This window comes from Oncorhynchus mykiss, chromosome 2 (assembly GCF_013265735.2).
Source record: "Oncorhynchus mykiss isolate Arlee chromosome 2, USDA_OmykA_1.1, whole genome shotgun sequence".
NCBI classification, from domain to species: domain Eukaryota; kingdom Metazoa; phylum Chordata; class Actinopteri; order Salmoniformes; family Salmonidae; genus Oncorhynchus; species Oncorhynchus mykiss.
In genome coordinates, this window is record NC_048566.1 from 103,348,047 (window position 1) to 103,370,000 (window position 21,954).

General features: G+C 42.7%; 1 protein-coding gene across 3 annotated transcripts in view; it reads right to left on the bottom strand.

Moving 5' to 3' along the window:
- Positions 1-2,899: 2,899 nt before the first annotated feature.
- myrf (myelin regulatory factor) overlaps positions 2,900-21,954 on the bottom strand; it is an 88,967-nt gene continuing 69,912 nt past the window's right edge. For all 3 annotated transcript variants that reach the window (XM_036961469.1, XM_036961463.1, XM_036961460.1), the window contains exons 18-24: positions 21,813-21,874; positions 21,424-21,540; positions 18,546-18,927; positions 17,547-17,609; positions 3,745-3,850; positions 3,485-3,559; positions 2,900-3,390 (exon numbers count right to left, since the gene is read on the bottom strand). In XM_036961469.1, the coding sequence (XP_036817364.1) occupies positions 3,298-3,390; positions 3,485-3,559; positions 3,745-3,850; positions 17,547-17,609; positions 18,546-18,927; positions 21,424-21,540; positions 21,813-21,874 (898 nt within the window). In that variant the 3' untranslated portion in view covers positions 2,900-3,297. The remainder of the gene's footprint in view (positions 3,391-3,484; positions 3,560-3,744; positions 3,851-17,546; positions 17,610-18,545; positions 18,928-21,423; positions 21,541-21,812; positions 21,875-21,954) is intronic.

Here is a 21,954-nt window from a genome sequence, read left to right on the forward strand (position 1 = left end):
GGCCAAACCTTTTTCTCCTTCAGTTACACAAGGCCATGTCACAAAATGGCCACCTTTTGTTAGTTTAAATAAATAGGATTTTAAACACTCTGTGGCTCAAACATGAACAGCATTCAATCAATCAGCATTCAATCAAGTCCATGAGCTGCTTCTGTCTTGAGATAAGCCAACCTTCTTGTAGAAAAAGATAAGGCACCAGCGGTTTAAAAAAACACCATTCAGATGTTGATATTTGTGTGGGTTATCAACATCATCATCGAGAGCAGAAAGAAATCGCCAATCTTCTACAATTCAAGCATATAAAGTTAACATACATGTAGCTAAGAAAGTACTTTGTCTTAAACACAAATGTAGTATTTGCTAGTGGTCCAGTGAGTGAGTTACTGTGTACTAAGTTTCCAGTGGGCGAGTTACAGCGTAAAATGAATTTTCATTGTTCTTCAAACATATAGTCAGTGTTGGACCTGAACAATGGATGCAGTTATCAGCTGCTGAGATCATACAGTGTTCCAGATCATACAGTGTATTTACAGTGTTCCAGATCATACAGTGTTCCAGATCATGCAGTGTTCCAGATCATACAGTGTTCCAGATCATACAGTGTTCCAGATCATGCAGTGTTCCAGATCATGCAGTGTTCCAGATCATACAGTGTATATACAGTGTTCCAGATCATACAGTGTTCCAGATCATACAGTGTATATACAGTGTTCCAGATCATACAGTGTATATACAGTGTTCCAGATCATACAGTGTATATACAGTGTTCCAGATCATACAGTGTTCCAGATCATACAGTGTTCCAGATCATACAGTGTTCCAGATCATGCAGTGTTCCAGATCATGCAGTGTTCCAGATCATACAGTGTATATACAGTGTTCCAGATCATACAGTGTTCCAGATCATACAGTGTATATACAGTGTTCCAGATCATACAGTGTTCCAGATCATACAGTGTATATACAGTGTTCCAGATCATGCAGTGTATATACAGTGTTCCAGATCATATAGTGTTCCAGATCATATAGTGTTCCAGATCATACAGTGTTCCAGATCATACAGTGTTCCAGATCATACAGTGTATATACAGTGTTCCAGATCATACAGTGTTCCAGATCATACAGTGTATATACAGTGTTCCATCCAGTCATATAATTAGAATTATTCTAACTCTATGGTTCCAGTACAGTGTTCCAGATTATACAGTGTAGCTGTGCTGCTGAGATCATACATTGCAGAGCCATACTGTGTATTTAGAAAGATATGGTTCTTATACAGTGTACAGTGTTTATCCTCAGCATTGTGCAATGTTCCCAGTTATCTGAGTTGATATCCAGTCTTATCATGGTGAGTCATTCCTTGTAGATATAACATTTATTTACTCCTGTGAATCAATGTATTTATGTGTTTCTTTATATAACATTGGCCTTCGTGGATCAGCTAGCTAGCTACCTGTATAGATCCATCATCACCAAAAACAAGCTGATGTAGCTGAAATCACATCCCAGCGACCAGTAGCTTATCTGTTACGACACATTTATACACTACGTACGCAGTGCAAGTAGTGCACTATATAGGGAATAGGGTTCTATAGGGCTCTGGTCTAAAGTAGTGCACTATATAGGGCTCTGGTCTAAAGTAGTGCACTATATAGGGAATAGGGTTCTATAGGGCTCTGGTCTAAAGTAGTGCACTATATATAGGGAATAGGGTTCTATAGGGCTCTGGTCTAAAGTAGTGCACTATATAGGGAATAGGGTTCTATAGGGCTCTGGTCTAAAGTAGTGCACTATATAGGGAATAGGGTTCTATAGGGCTCTGGTCTAAAGTAGTGCACTATATAGGGAATAGGGTTCTATAGGGCTCTGGTCTAAAGTAGTGCACTATATAGGGAATAGGGTTCTATAGGGCTCTGGTCTAAAGTAGTGCACTATATAGGGAATAGGGTTCAATAGGGCCCTGGTCTAAAGTAGTGTACTATATAGGGAATAGGGTGCCATTTGGATGCATCCAGTGAGTAAATCAATCTGACCCAGAGTAAAGCAGCCCGGTACGTAATAATGTTACTCATGATACGCCGCTGAGATCAGCTGTGAACATGACTCCCCTTATTATTTGCTGAGGCACAGCCTGTGTCCCCAATGGTACCCTATTCCCTATTTAGTACACAATAGAGTGAATGGGGTTCCATTTGGGACTAAACCACAGTGTTCTAGAACCAAATGGAATTTCCATTAAGCATTAAACCATTAGTTCAAAACAGGGGTTTGTTTTCAGTCATTAGGAAAGGTTAGAGTGTAGATAAGAAAACCAGTTCAGTAAAATGTGTAAGGATGCTATAAATTGGCAAAAAAAACGTAGTTATTAAGACATAATATACAGTGCATTCAGAAAGTATTCAGACCCCTTGACTTTTCCCACATTTTGTTACGTTAAAACCTTATTCTAAAATGAATTAAATCGTTTTTTCCACCGTCATCAATCTGCACACAATACCACATAATGACGAAGCAAAAAACAGGTTTTTAGATTTTTTTGCAAAAGTATAAAAGAAACAAAAACAGAAATACCTTATTTACATGAGTATTCAGACCCTTTGCTATGAGACTCTAAAGTTCAGGTACATCCTGTTTCCATTGATCATCCTTCTCTGGTCTGATGAAACCAAGATCTTTGGCCTGAATGCCAAGTGTCTGGAGGAAACCTGGCACCATCCCTACTGGGGAAGCATGGTGGTGGTAGCAACATGCTGTGAGGATGTTTTTCAGCGGCAGGGACTGGGAGACTAGGCAGGATCGAGGGAAAGATGAACGGAGCAAAGTACAGAGAGATCCTTGATGAAAACCTTCCCCAGAGCGCTCAGGACCTCAGACTGGGGCGAAGGTTCACCTTCCAAAAGGACAACGACCCTAAACACACAGCCAAGACAACCCAAAATATATATATTTTTTGAATAAGGTTGTAACGTAACAAAATCTGGAAAAAGTCAAGGGGTCTGAATACTTTCCCGAATGCACTGTAAATCATCATGATAGACATGCGTATCACATCATGTACGGCATAGGAGTTTGGGTGGATACAGTTCCACATTCATGCCTCTCTCATAAGTTTGAGAGCAGAACAAATCGTTTTTCGATCCCGAATTGGAAGGAAAGAGCCAGAGAGAGGAGAGAGGAGAGAGGAGAGAGGAGAGAGGAGAGAGAGAGAGATGGGATAGGAGGTGTAGTAGTTAAGATACCAGTCAGGGGATACGTTCAAAGCAGCATACTAGTTTGCATGCTTAGTTTCCTCTCCTCTCACGAGCAGCTGCTTTGTATGAGGAAGTAGAAGTCAGAGTGTGGCGGTGTGGTAGATACTTTCTCCTCCTCTACGCCACAGCTCACTTCACTCTGCCAGAAGGAGAAGAGGGCAGAGGTCAAGTTTAGAGGAAGCAACTTTTATATGAATTTTAAACGGTCAAATGTATTTATATTCAATACTCACAGACTTGGCCACTCTGAAGTGATAGGTAACGTCCTGGAATGACAGTACAGATACTGACCACAGGTGATCTGTCCCCTGAGGAGAAAGAGGTCAAGAGGTCAGTCAGTAGCTCCATAAACTGGGAAGTCAGTAACAGGGGTTTTGGGGTCAATTCCACAGTTAATTTGGGAAGTATTATAATGTCAGTTGAAGTGGAATAGACCCCAAAACTCTGTTCAGTAACATCTCTATTGTTTTATGATGGTAGTGTGTAAATGTACCTCAGTAGCTGTCCTTTCTGCAGCGTAGAGCTCTGTCTCTCTGTGGTCAGGACACAGACGTCCTCTGGTGACTGCACACTGTTTGACCCACACGCTGACGCTGGATCTGAGGACGGGAGGGAGGAATATAATGTTGTTTGTACTATTGATCTTATCATTGGAAATATCCACGATATGGTGTGCCTGGCAGTTGCATGTGTGTGAACGGGAGATGTACTGTAGCTGTCAGAAAAGTAGATGTACTGTAGCTGTCAGAACAGTAGATATACTGTAGCTGTCAGAACGGTAGATATCCTGTAGCTGTCAGAACGGTAGATATACTGTAGCTGTCAGAATGGTAGATATACTGTAGCTGTCAGAACGGTAGATATACTGTAGCTGTCAGAACGGTAGATATACTGTAGCTGTCAGGTGAACGGTAGATGTACTGTAGCTGTCAGGTGAATGGTAGATATACTGTAGCTGTCAGGTGAACGGTAGATATACTGTAGCTGTCAGGTGAATGGTAGATATACTGTAGCTGTCAGAGCGGTAGATATACTGTAGCTGTCAGAACGGTAGATATACTGTAGCTGTCAGAACGGTAGATATACTGTAGCTGTCAGGTGAACAGTAGATATACTGTAGCTGTCAGGTGAACGGTAGATATACTGTAGCTGTCAGAACGGTAGATATACTGTAGCTGTCAGAACGGTAGATATACTGTAGCTGTCAGGTGAACGGTAGATATACTGTAGCTGTCAGGTGAATGGTAGATATACTGTAGCTGTCAGGTGAACAGTAGATATACTGTAGCTGTCAGGTGAACGGTAGATATACTGTAGCTGTCAGAACGGTAGATATACTGTAGCTGTCAGAACGGTAGATATACTGTAGCTGTCAGAACGGTAGATATACTGTAGCTGTCAGGTGAACGGTAGATATACTGTAGCTGTCAGAACGGTAGATATACTGTAGCTGTCAGGTGAATGGTAGATATACTGTAGCTGTCAGGTGAATGGTAGATATACTGTAGCTGTCAGGTGAACGGTAGATATACTGTAGCTGTCAGGTGAACAGTAGATATACTGTAGCTGTCAGGTGAACGGTAGATATACTGTAACTGTCAGGTGAATGGTAGATATACTGTAACTGTCAGGTGAATGGTAGATATACTGTAGCTGTCAGGTGAATGGTAGATATACTGTAGCTGTCAGGTGAACGGTAGATATACTGTAACTGTCAGGTGAATGGTAGATATACTGTAGCTGTCAGGTGAATGGTAGATATACTGTAGCTGTCAGGTGAACAGTAGATATACTGTAGCTGTCAGGTGAACGGTAGATATACTGTAGCTGTCAGGTGAATGGTAGATATACTGTAGCTGTCAGGTGAACGGTAGATATACTGTAGCTGTCAGGTGAACGGTAGATATACTGTAGCTGTCAGGTGAACGGTAGATATACTGTAGCTGTCAGAACGGTAGATATACTGTAGCTGTCAGGTGAACGGTAGATATACTGTAGCTGTCAGGTGAACAGTAGATATACTGTAGCTGTCAGGTGAATGGTAGATATACTGTATCTGTCAGGTGAATGGTAGATATACTGTAGCTGTCAGAGCGGTAGATATACTGTAGCTGTCAGAACGGTAGATATACTGTAGCTGTCAGGTGAATGGTAGATATACTGTAGCTGTCAGAACGGTAGATATACTGTAGCTGTCAGAACGGTAGATATACTGTAGCTGTCAGAACGGTAGATATACTGTAGCTGTCAGAACGGTAGATATACTGTAGCTGTCAGAATGGTAGATATACTGTAGCTGTCAGGTGAATGGTAGATATACTGTAGCTGTCAGGTGAATGGTAGATATACTGTAGCTGTCAGAGCGGTAGATATACTGTAGCTGTCAGAACGGTAGATATACTGTAGCTGTCAGGTGAATGGTAGATATACTGTAGCTGTCAGAACGGTAGATATACTGTAGCTGTCAGAACGGTAGATATACTGTAGCTGTCAGAACGGTAGATATACTGTAGCTGTCAGGTGAATGGTAGATATACTGTAGCTGTCAGAACGGTAGATATACTGTAGCTGTCAGAACGGTAGATATACTGTAGCTGTCAGGTGAATGGTAGATATACTGTATCTGTCAGAACGGTAGATATACTGTAGCTGTCAGAACGGTAGATATACTGTAGCTGTCAGAACGGTAGATATACTGTAGCTGTCAGAACGGTAGATATACTGTAGCTGTCAGGTGAATGGTAGATATACTGTAGCTGTCAGAACGGTAGATATACTGTAGCTGTCAGAACGGTAGATATACTGTAGCTGTCAGGTGAACAGTAGATATACTGTAGCTGTCAGAATGGTAGATATACTGTAGCTGTCAGAACGGTAGATATACTGTAGCTGTCAGGTGAACAGTAGATATACTGTAGCTGTCAGGTGAATGGTAGATATACTGTAGCTGTCAGAACGGTAGATATACTGTAGCTGTCAGAACGGTAGATATACTGTAGCTGTCAGAACGGTAGATATACTGTAGCTGTCAGAACGGTAGATATACTGTAGCTGTCAGAACAGTAGATATACTGTAGCTGTCAGAACGGTAGATATACTGTAGCTGTCAGAACGGTAGATATACTGTAGCTGTCAGAACGGTAGATATACTGTAGCTGTCAGGTGAATGGTAGATATACTGTAGCTGTCAGGTGAACAGTAGATATACTGTAGCTGTCAGAATGGTAGATATACTGTAGCTGTCAGAACGGTAGATATACTGTAGCTGTCAGGTGAACAGTAGATATACTGTAGCTGTCAGGTGAATGGTAGATATACTGTAGCTGTCAGAACGGTAGATATACTGTAGCTGTCAGAACGGTAGATATACTGTAGCTGTCAGAACGGTAGATATACTGTAGCTGTCAGAACGGTAGATATACTGTAGCTGTCAGGTGAACAGTAGATATACTGTAGCTGTCAGAACGGTAGATATACTGTAGCTGTCAGAACGGTAGATGTACTGTAGCTGTCAGGTGAACAGTAGATATACTGTAGCTGTCAGGTGAACAGTAGATATACTGTAGCTGTCAGAACGGTAGATATACTGTAGCTGTCAGAACGGTAGATATACTGTAGCTGTCAGAATGGTAGATATACTGTAGCTGTCAGGTGAATGGTAGATATACTGTAGCTGTCAGAATGGTAGATATACTGTAGCTGTCAGGTGAACGGTAGATATACTGTAGCTGTCAGGTGAACGGTAGATATACTGTAGCTGTCAGGTGAATCGTAGATATACTGTAGCTGTCAGGTGAATGGTAGATATACTGTAGCTGTCAGAACGGTAGATATACTGTAGCTGTCAGGTGAATGGTAGATATACTGTAGCTGTCAGAACGGTAGATATACTGTAGCTGTCAGGTGAATGGTAGATATACTGTAGCTGTCAGAACGGTAGATATACTGTAGCTGTCAGGTGAATGGTAGATATACTGTAGCTGTCAGAACGGTAGATATACTGTAGCTGTCAGAACGGTAGATATACTGTAGCTGTCAGGTGAATCGTAGATATACTGTAGCTGTCAGAATGGTAGATATACTGTAGCTGTCAGAATGGTAGATATACTGTAGCTGTCAGAACGGTAGATATACTGTAGCTGTCAGAACGGTAGATATACTATAGCTGTCAGGTGAATGGTAGATATCCTGTAGCTGTCAGGTGAATGGTAGATATACTGTAGCTGTCAGAATGGTAGATATACTGTAGCTGTCAGGTGAATGGTAGATATACTGTAGCTGTCAGAACAGTAGATATACTGTAGCTGTCAGGTGAACGGTAGATATACTGTAGCTGTCAGAACGGTAGATATACTGTAGCTGTCAGGTGAATGGTAGATATACTGTAGCTGTCAGAACGGTAGATATACTGTAGCTGTCAGGTGAATGGTAGATATACTGTAGCTGTCAGGTGAATGGTAGATATACTGTAGCTGTCAGAACGGTAGATATACTGTAGCTGTCAGAATGGTAGATATACTGTAGCTGTCAGAACAGTAGATATACTGTAGCTGTCAGAATGGTAGATATACTGTAGCTGTCAGAACAGTAGATATACTGTAGCTGTCAGAACGGTAGATATACTGTAGCTGTCAGAATGGTAGATATACTGTAGCTGTCAGAATGGTAGATATACTGTAGCTGTCAGGTGAATCGTAGATATACTGTAGCTGTCAGGTGAATGGTAGATGTACTGTAGCTGTCAGAATGGTAGATATACTGTAGCTGTCAGCTGAACGGTAGATATACTGTAGCTGTCAGAACGGTAGATATACTATAGCTGTCAGAACGGTAGATATACTGTAGCTGTCAGGTGAATGGTAGATATACTGTAGCTGTCAGGTGAATGGTAGATGTACTGTAGCTGTCAGAATGGTAGATATACTGTAGCTGTCAGCTGAACGGTAGATATACTATAGCTGTCAGAACGGTAGATATACTGTAGCTGTCAGGTGAACAGTAGATATACTGTAGCTGTCAGGTGAATGGTAGATATACTGTAGCTGTCAGAACGGTAGATATACTGTAGCTGTCAGGTGAATCGTAGATATACTGTAGCTGTCAGGTGAATGGTAGATATACTGTAGCTGTCAGAACGGTAGATATACTGTAGCTGTCAGGTGAATGGTAGATATACTGTAGCTGTCAGGTGAATGGTAGATATACTGTAGCTGTCAGAACGGTAGATATACTGTAGCTGTCAGGTGAATGGTAGATATACTGTAGCTGTCAGGTGAATGGTAGATATACTGTAGCTGTCAGGTGAACGGTAGATATACTGTAGCTGTCAGAACGGTAGATATACTGTAGCTGTCAGAACGGTAGATATACTGTAGCTGTCAGGTGAATGGTAGATATACTGTAGCTGTCAGGTGAATGGTAGATATACTGTAGCTGTCAGGTGAATGGTAGATATACTGTAGCTGTCAGAACGGTAGATATACTGTAGCTGTCAGAATGGTAGATATACTGTAGCTGTCAGGTGAATGGTAGATATACTGTAGCTGTCAGGTGAATGGTAGATATACTGTAGCTGTCAGGTGAATGGTAGATATACTGTAGCTGTCAGGTGAATGGTAGATATACTGTAGCTGTCAGAACGGTAGATATACTGTAGCTGTCAGAACGGTAGATATACTGTAGCTGTCAGGTGAATGGTAGATATACTGTAGCTGTCAGAACGGTAGATATACTGTAGCTGTCAGAACGGTAGATATACTGTAGCTGTCAGGTGAACGGTAGATATACTGTAGCTGTCAGGTGAACGGTAGATATACTGTAGCTGTCAGAACGGTAGATATCCTGTAGCTGTCAGAGCGGTAGATATACTGTAGCTGTCAGAACGGTAGATATACTGTAGCTGTCAGAATGTTAGATATACTGTAGCTGTCAGAACGGTAGATATACTGTAGCTGTCAGAACGGTAGATATACTGTAGCTGTCAGAACGGTAGATATACTGTAGCTGTTAGAACGTTAGATATACTGTAGGTGTCAGGTGAACGGTAGATATACTGTAGCTGTCAGAACGGTAGATATACTGTAGCTGTCAGGTGAATGGTAGATATACTGTAGCTGTCAGAACGGTAGATATACTGTAGCTTTCAGGTGAACGGTAGATATACTGTAGCTGTCAGGTGAATGGTAGATATACTGTAGCTGTCAGAACGGTAGATATACTGTAGCTGTCAGAATGGTAGATATACTGTAGCTGTCAGAACGGTAGATATACTGTATCTGTCAGGTGAATGGTAGATATACTGTAGCTGTCAGAATGGTAGATATACTGTAGCTGTCAGGTGAATGGTAGATATACTGTAGCTGTCAGAATGGTAGATATACTGTAGCTGTCAGGTGAATGGTAGATATACTGTAGCTGTCAGAATGGTAGATATACTGTAGCTGTCAGGTGAACGGTAGATATACTGTAGCTGTCAGAACGGTAGATATACTGTAGCTGTCAGGTGAACGGTAGATTTACTGTAGCTGTCAGAACGGTAGATATACTGTAGCTGTCAGGTGAATGGTAGATATACTGTAGCTGTCAGAATGGTAGATATACTGTAGCTGTCAGAACGGTAGATATACTGTAGCTGTCAGGTGAATGGTAGATATACTGTAGCTGTCAGGTGAATGGTAGATATACTGTAGCTGTCAGAACGGTAGATATACTGTAGCTGTCAGGTGAACAGTAGATATACTGTAGCTGTCAGAACGGTAGATATACTGTAGCTGTCAGGTGAACAGTAGATATACTGTAGCTGTCAGAACGGTAGATATACTGTAGCTGTCAGAACGGTAGAAATACTGTAGCTGTCAGGTGAATGGTAGATATACTGTAGCTGTCAGGTGAATGGTAGATATACTGTAGCTGTCAGAACGGTAGATATACTGTAGCTGTCAGGTGAATGGTAGATATACTGTAGCTGTCAGGTGAATGGTAGATATACTGTAGCTGTCAGAATGGTAGATATACTGTAGCTGTCAGGTGAATGGTAGATATACTGTAGCTGTCAGAACGGTAGATATACTGTAGCTGTCAGAATGGTAGATATACTGTAGCTGTCAGGTGAATGGTAGATATACTGTAGCTGTCAGGTGAATGGTAGATATACTGTAGCTGTCAGAACGGTAGATATACTGTAGCTGTCAGGTGAATGGTAGATATACTGTAGCTGTCAGAATGGTAGATATACTGTAGCTGTCAGAATGGTAGATATACTGTAGCTGTCAGAACGGTAGATATACTGCAGCTGTCAGAACGGTAGATATACTGTAGCTGTCAGAACGGTAGATATACTGTAGCTGTCAGAACGGTAGATATACTGTAGCTGTCAGAACGGTAGATATACTGTAGCTGTCAGAACGGTAGATATACTGTAGCTGTCAGAATGGTAGATATACTGTAGCTGTCAGAACGGTAGATATACTGTAGCTGTCAGAACGGTAGATATACTGTAGCTGTCAGAATGGTAGATATACTGTAGCTGTCAGGTGAATGGTAGATATACTGTAGCTGTCAGAACGGTAGATATACTGTAGCTGTCAGAATGGTAGATATACTGTAGCTGTCAGGTGAATGGTAGATATACTGTAACTGTCAGGTGAATGGTAGATATACTGTAGCTGTCAGAACGGTAGATATACTGTAGCTGTCAGGTGAATGGTAGATATACTGTAACTGTCAGGTGAATGGTAGATATACTGTAGCTGTCAGGTGAACGGTAGATATACTGTAACTGTCAGGTGAACGGTAGATATACTGTAACTGTCAGGTGAACGGTAGATATACTGTAACTGTCAGGTGAATGGTAGATATACTGTAGCTGTCAGGTGAACGGTAGATATACTGTAACTGTCAGGTGAACGGTAGATATACTGTAGCTGTCAGGTGAACGGTAGATATACTGTAGCTGTCAGGTGAACGGTAGATATACTGTAACTGTCAGGTGAACGGTAGATATACTGTAACTGTCAGGTGAATGGTAGATATACTGTAGCTGTCAGGTGAACGGTAGATATACTGTAACTGTCAGGTGAACGGTAGATATACTGTAACTGTCAGGTGAACAGTAGATATACTGTAGCTGTCAGGTGAATGGTAGATATACTGTAACTGTCAGGTGAATGGTAGATATACTGTAGCTGTCAGGTGAATGGTAGATATACTGTAGCTGTCAGGTGAATGGTAGATATACTGTAGCTGTCAGAACAGTAGATATACTGTAGCTGTCAGGTGAACAGTAGATATACTGTAGCTGTCAGAATGGTAGATATACTGTAGCTGTCAGGTGAATGGTAGATATACTGTAGCTGTCAGAACGGTAGATATACTGTAGCTGTCAGGTGAACAGTAGATATACTGTAGCTGTCAGGTGAACGGTAGATATACTGTAGCTGTCAGGTGAATGGTAGATATACTGTAGCTGTCAGGTGAATGGTAGATATACTGTAGCTGTCAGAACGGTAGATATACTGTAGCTGTCAGGTGAATGGTAGATATACTGTAGCTGTCAGGTGAATGGTAGATATACTGTAGCTGTCAGGTGAATGGTAGATATACTGTAGCTGTCAGGTGAATGGTAGATATACTGTAGCTGTCAGGTGAATGGTAGATATACTGTAGCTGTCAGAACGGTAGATATACTGTAGCTGTCAGGTGAACAGTAGATATACTGTAGCTGTCAGGTGAATGGTAGATATACTGTAGCTGTCAGAACGGTAGATATACTGTAGCTGTCAGAACGGTAGATATACTGTAGCTGTCAGAACGGTAGATATACTGTAGCTGTCAGAGCGGTAGATATACTGTAGCTGTCAGAATGGTAGATATACTGTAGCTGTCAGGTGAATGGTAGATATACTGTAGCTGTCAGAATGGTAGATATACTGTAGCTGTCAGAACGGTAGATATACTGTAGCTGTCAGGTGAATCGTAGATATACTGTAGCTGTCAGGTGAATGGTGGATATACTGTAGCTGTCAGAACGGTAGATATACTGTAGCTGTCAGGTGAATGGTAGATATACTGTAGCTGTCAGGTGAATGGTAGATATACTGTAGCTGTCAGGTGAATGGTAGATATACTGTAGCTGTCAGAACGGTAGATATACTGTAGCTGTCAGAATGGTAGATATACTGTAGCTGTCAGAATGGTAGATATACTGTAGCTGTCAGAACGGTAGATATACTGTAGCTGTCAGGTGAACGGTAGATATACTGTAGCTGTCAGGTGAATGGTAGATATACTGTAGCTGTCAGGTGAACGGTAGATATACTGTAGCTGTCAGGTGAATGGTAGATATACTGTAGCTGTCAGAACGGTAGATATACTGTAGCTGTCAGGTGAACAGTAGATATACTGTAGCTGTCAGGTGAATGGTAGATATACTGTAGCTGTCAGGTGAACGGTAGATATACTGTAGCTGTCAGAACGGTAGATATACTGTAGCTGTCAGGTGAACGGTAGATATACTGTAGCTGTCAGAACGGTAGATATCCTGTAGCTGTCAGAGCGGTAGATATACTGTAGCTGTCAGAACGGTAGATATACTGTAGCTGTCAGAATGGTAGATATACTGTAGCTGTCAGAATGGTAGATATACTGTAGCTGTCAGGTGAACAGTAGATATACTGTAGCTGTCAGAACGGTAGATATACTGTAGCTGTCAGAATGGTAGATATACAGTAGCTGTCAGAATGTTAGATATACTGTAGCTGTCAGAACGGTAGATATACTGTAGCTGTCAGAACGGTAGATATACAGTAGCTGTCAGAATGTTAGATATACTGTAGCTGTCAGAACGGTAGATATACTGTAGCTGTCAGGTGAATGGTAGATATACTGTAGCTGTCAGAACGGTAGATATACTGTAGCTGTCAGAACGGTAGATATACTGTAGCTGTCAGGTGAATGGTAGATATACTGTAGCTGTCAGAACGGTAGATATACTGTAGCTGTCAGGTGAATGGTAGATATACTGTAGCTGTCAGAACGGTAGATATACTGTAGCTGTCAGAACGGTAGATGTACTGTAGCTGTCAGAACGGTAGATATACTGTAGCTGTCAGAATGGTAGATATACTGTAGCTGTCAGAACGGTAGATATACTGTAGCTGTCAGGTGAATGGTAGATATACTGTAGCTGTCAGAACGGTAGATGTACTGTAGCTGTCAGAATGGTAGATATACTGTAGCTGTCAGGTGAATGGTAGATATACTGTAGCTGTCAGAACGGTAGATATACTGTAGCTGTCAGAATGGTAGATATACTGTAGCTGTCAGGTGAATGGTATATATACTGTAGCTGTCACGTGAATCGTAGATATACTGTAGCTGTCAGAACGGTAGATATACTGTAGCTGTCAGAATGGTAGATATACTGTAGCTGTCAGGTGAATCGTAGATATACTGTAGCTGTCAGGTGAACAGTAGATATACTGTAGCTGTCAGAACGGTAGATATACTGTAGCTGTCAGAACGGTAGATATACTGTAGCTGTCAGAACGGTAGATATACTGTAGCTGTCAGAACGGTAGATATACTGTAGCTGTCAGGTGAATGGTAGATATACTGTAGCTGTCAGAACGGTAGATATACTGTAGCTGTCAGGTGAATGGTAGATATACTGTAGCTGTCAGAACGGTAGATATACTGTAGCTGTCAGAATGGTAGATATACTGTAGCTGTCAGAACGGTAGATATACTGTATTTGTCAGGTGAATGGTAGATATACTGTAGCTGTCAGAATGGTAGATATACTGTAGCTGTCAGGTGAATGGTAGATATACTGTAGCTGTCAGAATGGTAGATATACTGTAGCTGTCAGGTGAATGGTAGATATACTGTAGCTGTCAGAATGGTAGATATACTGTAGCTGTCAGGTGAACGGTAGATATACTGTAGCTGTCAGAACGGTAGATATACTGTAGCTGTCAGGTGAACGGTAGATATACTGTAGCTGTCAGAATGGTAGATATACTGTAGCTGTCAGGTGAATGGTAGATATACTGTAGCTGTCAGAATGGTAGATATACTGTAGCTGTCAGGTGAACGGTAGATATACTGTAGCTGTCAGAATGGTAGATATACTGTAGCTGTCAGGTGAACAGTAGATATACTGTAGCTGTCAGAATGGTAGATATACTGTAGCTGTCAGGTGAATGGTAGATATACTGTAGCTGTCAGAATGGTAGATATACTGTGCTGTCAGAACGGTAGATATACTGTAGCTCTCAGAATGGTAGATATACTGTAGCTGTCAGGTGAATGGTAGATATACTGTAGCTGTCAGAATGGTAGATATACTGTAGCTGTCAGGTGAATGGTAGATATACTGTAGTTGTCAGGTGAACAGTAGATATACTGTAGCTGTCAGAACGGTAGATATACTGTAGCTGTCAGAATGGTAGATATACTGTAGCTGTCAGAACGGTAGATATACTGTAGCTGTCAGGTGAATGGTAGATATACTGTAGCTGTCAGAACGGTAGATATACTGTAGCTGTCAGAACGGTAGATATACTGTAGCTGTCAGAACGGTAGATATACTGTAGCTGTCAGAACGGTAGATATACTGTAGCTGTCAGAACGGTAGATATACTGTAGCTGTCAGAACGGTAGATATACTGTAGCTCTCAGAATGGTAGATATACTGTAGCTGTCAGGTGAATGGTAGATATACTGTAGCTGTCAGAATGGTAGATATACTGTAGTTGTCAGGTGAACAGTAGATATACTGTAGCTGTCAGAACGGTAGATATACTGTAGCTGTCAGAACGGTAGATATACTGTAGCTGTCAGGTGAATGGTAGATATACTGTAGCTGTCAGAACGGTAGATATACTGTAGCTGTCAGGTGAATGGTAGATATACTGCAGCTGTCAGAACGGTAGATATACTGTAGCTGTCAGGTGAATGGTAGATATACTGTAGCTGTCAGGTGAACAGTAGATATACTGTAGCTGTCAGAACGGTAGATATACTGTAGCTGTCAGGTGAACAGTAGATATACTGTAGCTGTCAGAACGGTAGATATACTGTAGCTGTCAGAGCGGTAGATATACTGTAGCTGTCAGGTGAATGGTAGATATACTGTAGCTGTCAGAACGGTAGATATACTGTAGCTGTCAGAACGGTAGATATACTGTAGCTGTCAGAACGGTAGATATACTGTAGCTGTCAGAACGGTAGATATACTGTAGCTGTCAGAACGGTAGATATACTGTAGCTGTCAGAACGGTAGATATACTGTAGCTGTCAGAACGGTAGATATACTGTAGCTGTCAGAATGGTAGATATACTGTAGCTGTCAGGTGAATGGTAGATATACTGTAGCTGTCAGGTGAATGGTAGATATACTGTAGCTGTCAGGTGAATGGTAGATATACTGTAGCTGTCAGGTGAACGGTAGATATACTGTAGCTGTCAGGTGAACGGTAGATATACTGTAGCTGTCAGGTGAACGGTAGATATACTGTAGCTGTCAGGTGAATGGTAGATATACTGTAGCTGTCAGAACAGTAGATATACTGTAGCTGTCAGGTGAACGGTAGATATACTGTAGCTGTCAGAACGGTAGATATACTGTATCTGTCAGAACGGTAGATATACTGTAGCTGTCAGAATGGTAGATATCCTGTAGCTGTCAGGTGAATGGTAGATATACTGTAGCTGTCAGAACGGTAGATATACTGTAGCTGTCAGGTGAATGGTAGATATACTGTAGCTGTCAGGTGAATGGTAGATATACTGTAGCTGTCAGGTGAATCGTAGATATACTGTAGCTGTCAGAATGGTAGATATACTGTAGCTGTCAGAACGGTAGATATACTGTAGCTGTCAGGTGAATGGTAGATATACTGTAGCTGTCAGGTGAATGGTAGATATACTGTAGCTGTCAGGTGAATGGTAGATATACTGTAGCTGTCAGAATGGTAGATATACTGTAGCTGTCAGAACGGTAGATATACTGTAGCTGTCAGAACGGTAGATATCCTGTAGCTGTCAGGTGAACGGTAGATATACTGTAGCTGTCAGAACGGTAGATATACTGTAGCTGTCAGAACGGTAGATATACTGTAGCTGTCAGGTGAATGGTAGATATACTGTAGCTGTCAGGTGAATGGTAGATATACTGTAGCTGTCAGAACGGTAGATATACTGTAGCTGTCAGGTGAATGTCAGGCCGTGTTGGTCCAGGTTAATGTGTGGAGCAGGCCGTGTTGGTTCAGGTTAATGTGTGGAGCAGGCCGTGTTGGTTCAGGTGAATGTGTGGAGCAGGCCGTGTTGGTTCAGGTTAATGTGTGGAGCAGGCCGTGTTGGTTCAGGTGAATGTGTGGAGCAGGCCGTGTTGGTCCAGGTTAATGTGTGGAGCAGGCCGTGTTGGTTCAGGTGAATGTGTGGAGCAGGCCGTGTTGGTTCAGGTTAATGTGTGGAGCAGGCCGTGTTGGTTCAGGTGAATGTGTGGAGCAGGCCGTGTTGGTTCAGGTGAATGTGTGGAGCAGGCCGTGTTGGTTCAGGTTAATGTGTGGAGCAGGCCGTGTTGGTTCAGGTGAATGTGTGGAGCAGGCCGTGTTGGTCCAGGTTAATGTGTGGAGCAGGCCGTGTTGGTTCAGGTGAATGTGTGGAGCAGGCCGTGTTGGTTCAGGTTAATGTGTGGAGCAGGCCGTGTTGGTTCAGGTTAATGTGTGGAGCAGGCCGTGTTGGTTCAGGTGAATGTGTGGTGCAGGCCGTGTTGGTCCAGGTTAATGTGTGGAGCAGGCCGTGTTGGTCCAGGTTAATGTGTGGAGCAGGCCGTGTTGGTTCAGGTGAATGTGTGGAGCAGGCCGTGTTGGTCCAGGTTAATGTGTGGAGCAGGACTTGTTGGTTCAGGTGAATGTGTGGAGCAGGCCGTGTTGGTCCAGGTTAATGTGTGGAGCAGGCCGTGTTGGTTCAGGTTAATGTGTGGAGCAGGCCGTGTTGGTCCAGGTTAATGTGTGGAGCAGGCCGTGTTGGTTCAGGTTAATGTGTGGAGCAGGCCGTGTTGGTCCAGGTTAATGTGTGGAGCAGGCCGTGTTGGTTCAGGTTAATGTGTGGAGCAGGCCGTGTTGGTCCAGGTTAATGTGTGGAGCAGGCCATGTTGGTCCAGGTGAATGTGTGGAGCAGGCCGTGTTGGTCCAGGTTAATGTGTGGAGCAGGCCGTGTTGGTTCAGGTGAATGTGTGGAGCAGGCCGTGTTGGTTCAGGTTAATGTGTGGAGCAGGCCGTCTGTACTCACCTCATGTGTAGAGTGATTTGTGACATGGAGGAGTTCCTGGTTCCTTGGAGTGATACTGAATAGCTGTTGACAAAACCGAAAATCATTATACAATGCAGTCACACAATTTCCACATAGTGTCATGTATTCCACATAGTGTCATGTATTCCACATAGTGTCATGTATTCTACATAGGGTCATGTATTCCACATAGGGTCATGTATTCCACATAGGGTCATGTATTCCACATAGGGTCATGTATTCCACATAGGGTCATGTATTCCACATAGTGTCATGTATTCCACATAGTGTCATGTATTCCACATAGGGTCATGTATTCCACATAGTGTCATGTATTCCACATAGGGTCATGTATTCCACAAAGGGTCATGTATTCCACATAGTGTCATGTATTCCACATAGGGTCATGTATTCCACATAGGGTCATGTATTCCACATAGTGTCATGTATTCCACATAGGGTCATGTATTCCACATAGGGTCATGTATTCCACATAGGGTCATGTATTCCACAAAGGGTCATGTATTCCACATAGTGTCATGTATTCCACATAGGGTCATGTATTCCACATAGGGTCATGTATTCCACATAGTGTCATGTATTCCACATAGGGTCATGTATTCCACATAGGGTCATGTATTCCACATAGTGTCATGTATTCCACATAGTGTCATGTATTCCACAAAGGGTCATGTATTCCACATAGTGTCATGTATTGAATTACAGTTGAACTACACTTTACCAATACAGTCTTAAGAGAACCACACAGACCCACAGCTGTGTAGAGAACCACAGAAGCAGACCCACAGCTGTGTAGAGAACCACACAGGCAGACCCACAGCTGCGTAGAGAACCACAGAAGCAGACTCACAGCTGTGTAGAGAACCACACAGGCAGACCCACAGCTGTGTAGAGAACCACAGAAGCAGACCCCCAGCTGTGTAGAGAACCACAGAAGCAGACCCCCAGCTGTGTAGAGAACCACAGAAGCAGACCCACCTGCAGCTGTCAGGATGGGGACAGTTGTGTGATGAGATGTGTTGGTTTGTCTCCAGGATGTGCAGATCTATAATGGAAGGGGATGATCTTCCTCCTGTTTCCTCCTCCGTGCTGATGTGTGTGTTGTCCCTGCGTTGTCTCTGAGGCAGGGGCAGTGTCTGCTGGTCTTCAGGCCCACCCGGTCCAGGCAGCCGGTTGTTGACCCCCCCCACTCCCCCTACACCCCCCAGGTCCTGTGCAGGGGCAGGTTTCTTAGCCTTGGACAGGTATATGGGGGCGGAGGTGTGGCTTAGACGGTTCCGGTAGCGTCCGTCCTTGTCCATAGGCCTGGACTTGGCCTTCTTGTTGATGCTGCGCAGTGTAGGGACTGGACTACTCACTTCTACAAGAGAGAGGATGGAGACAGGTACCATTAACGGAGACAGGTACCATTAACAAAGACAGGTACCATTAACGTAGACAGGTACAATTTAATGGAGACCGGTACCATTAACATAGACAGGTACCATTAACATAGACAGGTACCATTAATGGAGACCGGTACCATTAATGGAGACCGGTACCATTTAATGGAGACAGGTACCATTAACATAGACAGGTACCATTAATGGAGACAGGTACCATTAACGGAGACAGGTACCATTAAACGGAGACAGGTACCATTAACGTAGACAGGTACCATTAACATAGACAGGTACCATTAACATAGACAGGTACCATTAATGGAGACCGGTACCATTAATGGAGACCGGTACCATTTAATGGAGACAGGTACCATTAACATAGACAGGTACCATTAATGGAGACAGGTACCATTAACGGAGACAGGTACCATTAACGGAGACAGGTACCATTAAACGGAGACAGGTACCATTAACGTAGACAGGTACCATTAACATAGACAGGTACCATTAACATAGACAGGTACCATTAATGGAGACCGGTACCATTAATGGAGACCGGTACCATTAATGGAGACAGGTACCATTAAACGGAGACAGGTACCATTAAACGGAGACAGGTACCATTAACATAGACAGGTACCATTAACATAGACAGGTACCATTAATGGAGACAGGTACCATTAAACGGAGACAGGTACCATTAACGGAGACAGGTACCATTAACATAGACAGGTACCATTAACATAGACAGGTACCATTAATGGAGACCGGTACCATTAATGGAGACAGGTACCATTAAACGGAGACAGGTACCATTAAACGGAGACAGGTACCATTAACGTAGACAGGTACCATTAAATGGAGACAGGTACCATTAAACGGAGACAGGTACCATTAAACGGAGACAGGTACCATTAACGTAGACAGGTACCATTAACGGAGACAGGTACCATTAAACGGAGACAGGTACCATTAACGTAGACAAGTACCATTAAACGGAGACAGGTACCATTAACGGAGACAGGTACCATTAAATGGAGACAGGTACCATTAAACGGAGACAGGTACCATTAACGTAGACAGGTACCATTAACGTAGACAGGTACCATTAAACGGAGACAGGTACCATTAACGTAGACAGGTACCATTAAATGGAGACAGGTACCATTAAACGGAGACAGGTACCATTAAACGGAGACAGGTACCATTAACGTAGACAGGTACCATTAACGTAGACAGGTACCATTAACGGAGACAGGTACCATTAAACGGAGACAGGTACCATTAAATGGAGACAGGTACCATTAACGGAAACAGGTACCATTAAACGGAGACAGGTACCATTAACGTAGACAGGTACCATTAACGTAGACAGGTACCATTAACGGAGACAGGTACCATTAACGTAGACAGGTACCATTAACGGAGACAGGTACCATTAAACGGAGACAGGTACCATTAACGGAGACAGGTACCATTAAATGGAGACAGGTACCATTAAACGGAGACAGGTACCATTAAATGGAGACAGGTACCATTAAACGGAGACAGGTACCATTAAACGGAGACAGGTACCATTAACGTAGACAGGTACCATTAACGTAGACAGGTACCATTAACGGAGACAGGTACCATTAACGTAGACAGGTACCATTAACGGAGACAGGTACCATTAAACGGAGACAGGTACCATTAACGGAGACAGGTACCATTAAATGGAGACAGGTACCATTAAACGGAGACAGGTACCATTAAATGGAGACAGGTACCATTAAACGGAGACAGGTACCATTAAACGGAGACAGGTACCATTAACGTAGACAGGTACCATTAAATGGAGACAGGTACCATTAAACGGAGACAGGTACCATTAAATGGAGACAGGTACCATTAACGGAGACAGGTACCATTAATGGAGACAGGTACCATTAACAGAGACAGGTACCATTAACAGAGACAGGTACCATTAACAGAGACAGGTACCATTAAATGGAGACAGGTACCATTAAACGGAGACAGGTACCATTAAATGGAGACAGGTACCATTAACGGAGACAGGTACCATTAACGGAGACAGGTACCATTAATGGAGACGGGTACCATTAACGGAGACAGGTACCATTAATGGAGACAGGTACCATTAACAGAGACAGGTACCATTAACGTAGACAGGTACCATTAACGTAGACAGGTACCATTAAATGGAGACAGGTACCATTAATGGAGACAGGTACCATTAACGTAGACAGGTACCATTAAACGGAGACAGGTACCATTTAATGGCGACAGGTACCATTAATGCTTATAGCAAAAAACACAAGTTGATATATTTGCTGTGTCACAGTAATGTCACTTAAGCATTTATGAAATGCTTACTCACTGATTATCCATAGGTTATGAATGTGTTATGAAGTGAAGATATGGTGAAGTATTTCATCTGGTATGGTAAGACAGGTGGGTCAATGTTTTCTTACCCAGTGTTGACTGGTTGTTGCTTGGCGACAGAGTAGTTGCTGATTGGTTGTTTGTGGCAGTTGTAGGTGGACAGCAAGCTGCAGGATTGGCCAGTGAAGGAGAGGGTGGGACTGTATCTACACAGAATAGATAGGTTCATAACATATGATTTATGATGATGTCCTGTAGGATCAGTTTGGTTTCTAATGTCTTTATGAGAATCCTAAAACAATACTCTATACATCGTGTTTAGATCATAAAGTCTGTTACAAATACATGGTGCCCATCTTTAGTCAGTCCAATAACTAACAATTGTAAATAAGCCTCAGAGATAGCTAGTCCTTTCTACCACTAAATACTGCCCATCTAGCAATCCGAAGAGGGATGTATATGTCTGTGTGTCTCTGACCTTGACGCGTGGAGATGGTGGATCGAGGAGCAGAGGCCATCCTAGATGATCCCTCTGCAGACCTGGACCAGAGGGGTATGAAAACATACTGTGAGAGGAGAAGGGAGATGGAATGGAATAGAATAGAAGGGAATAGAATAGA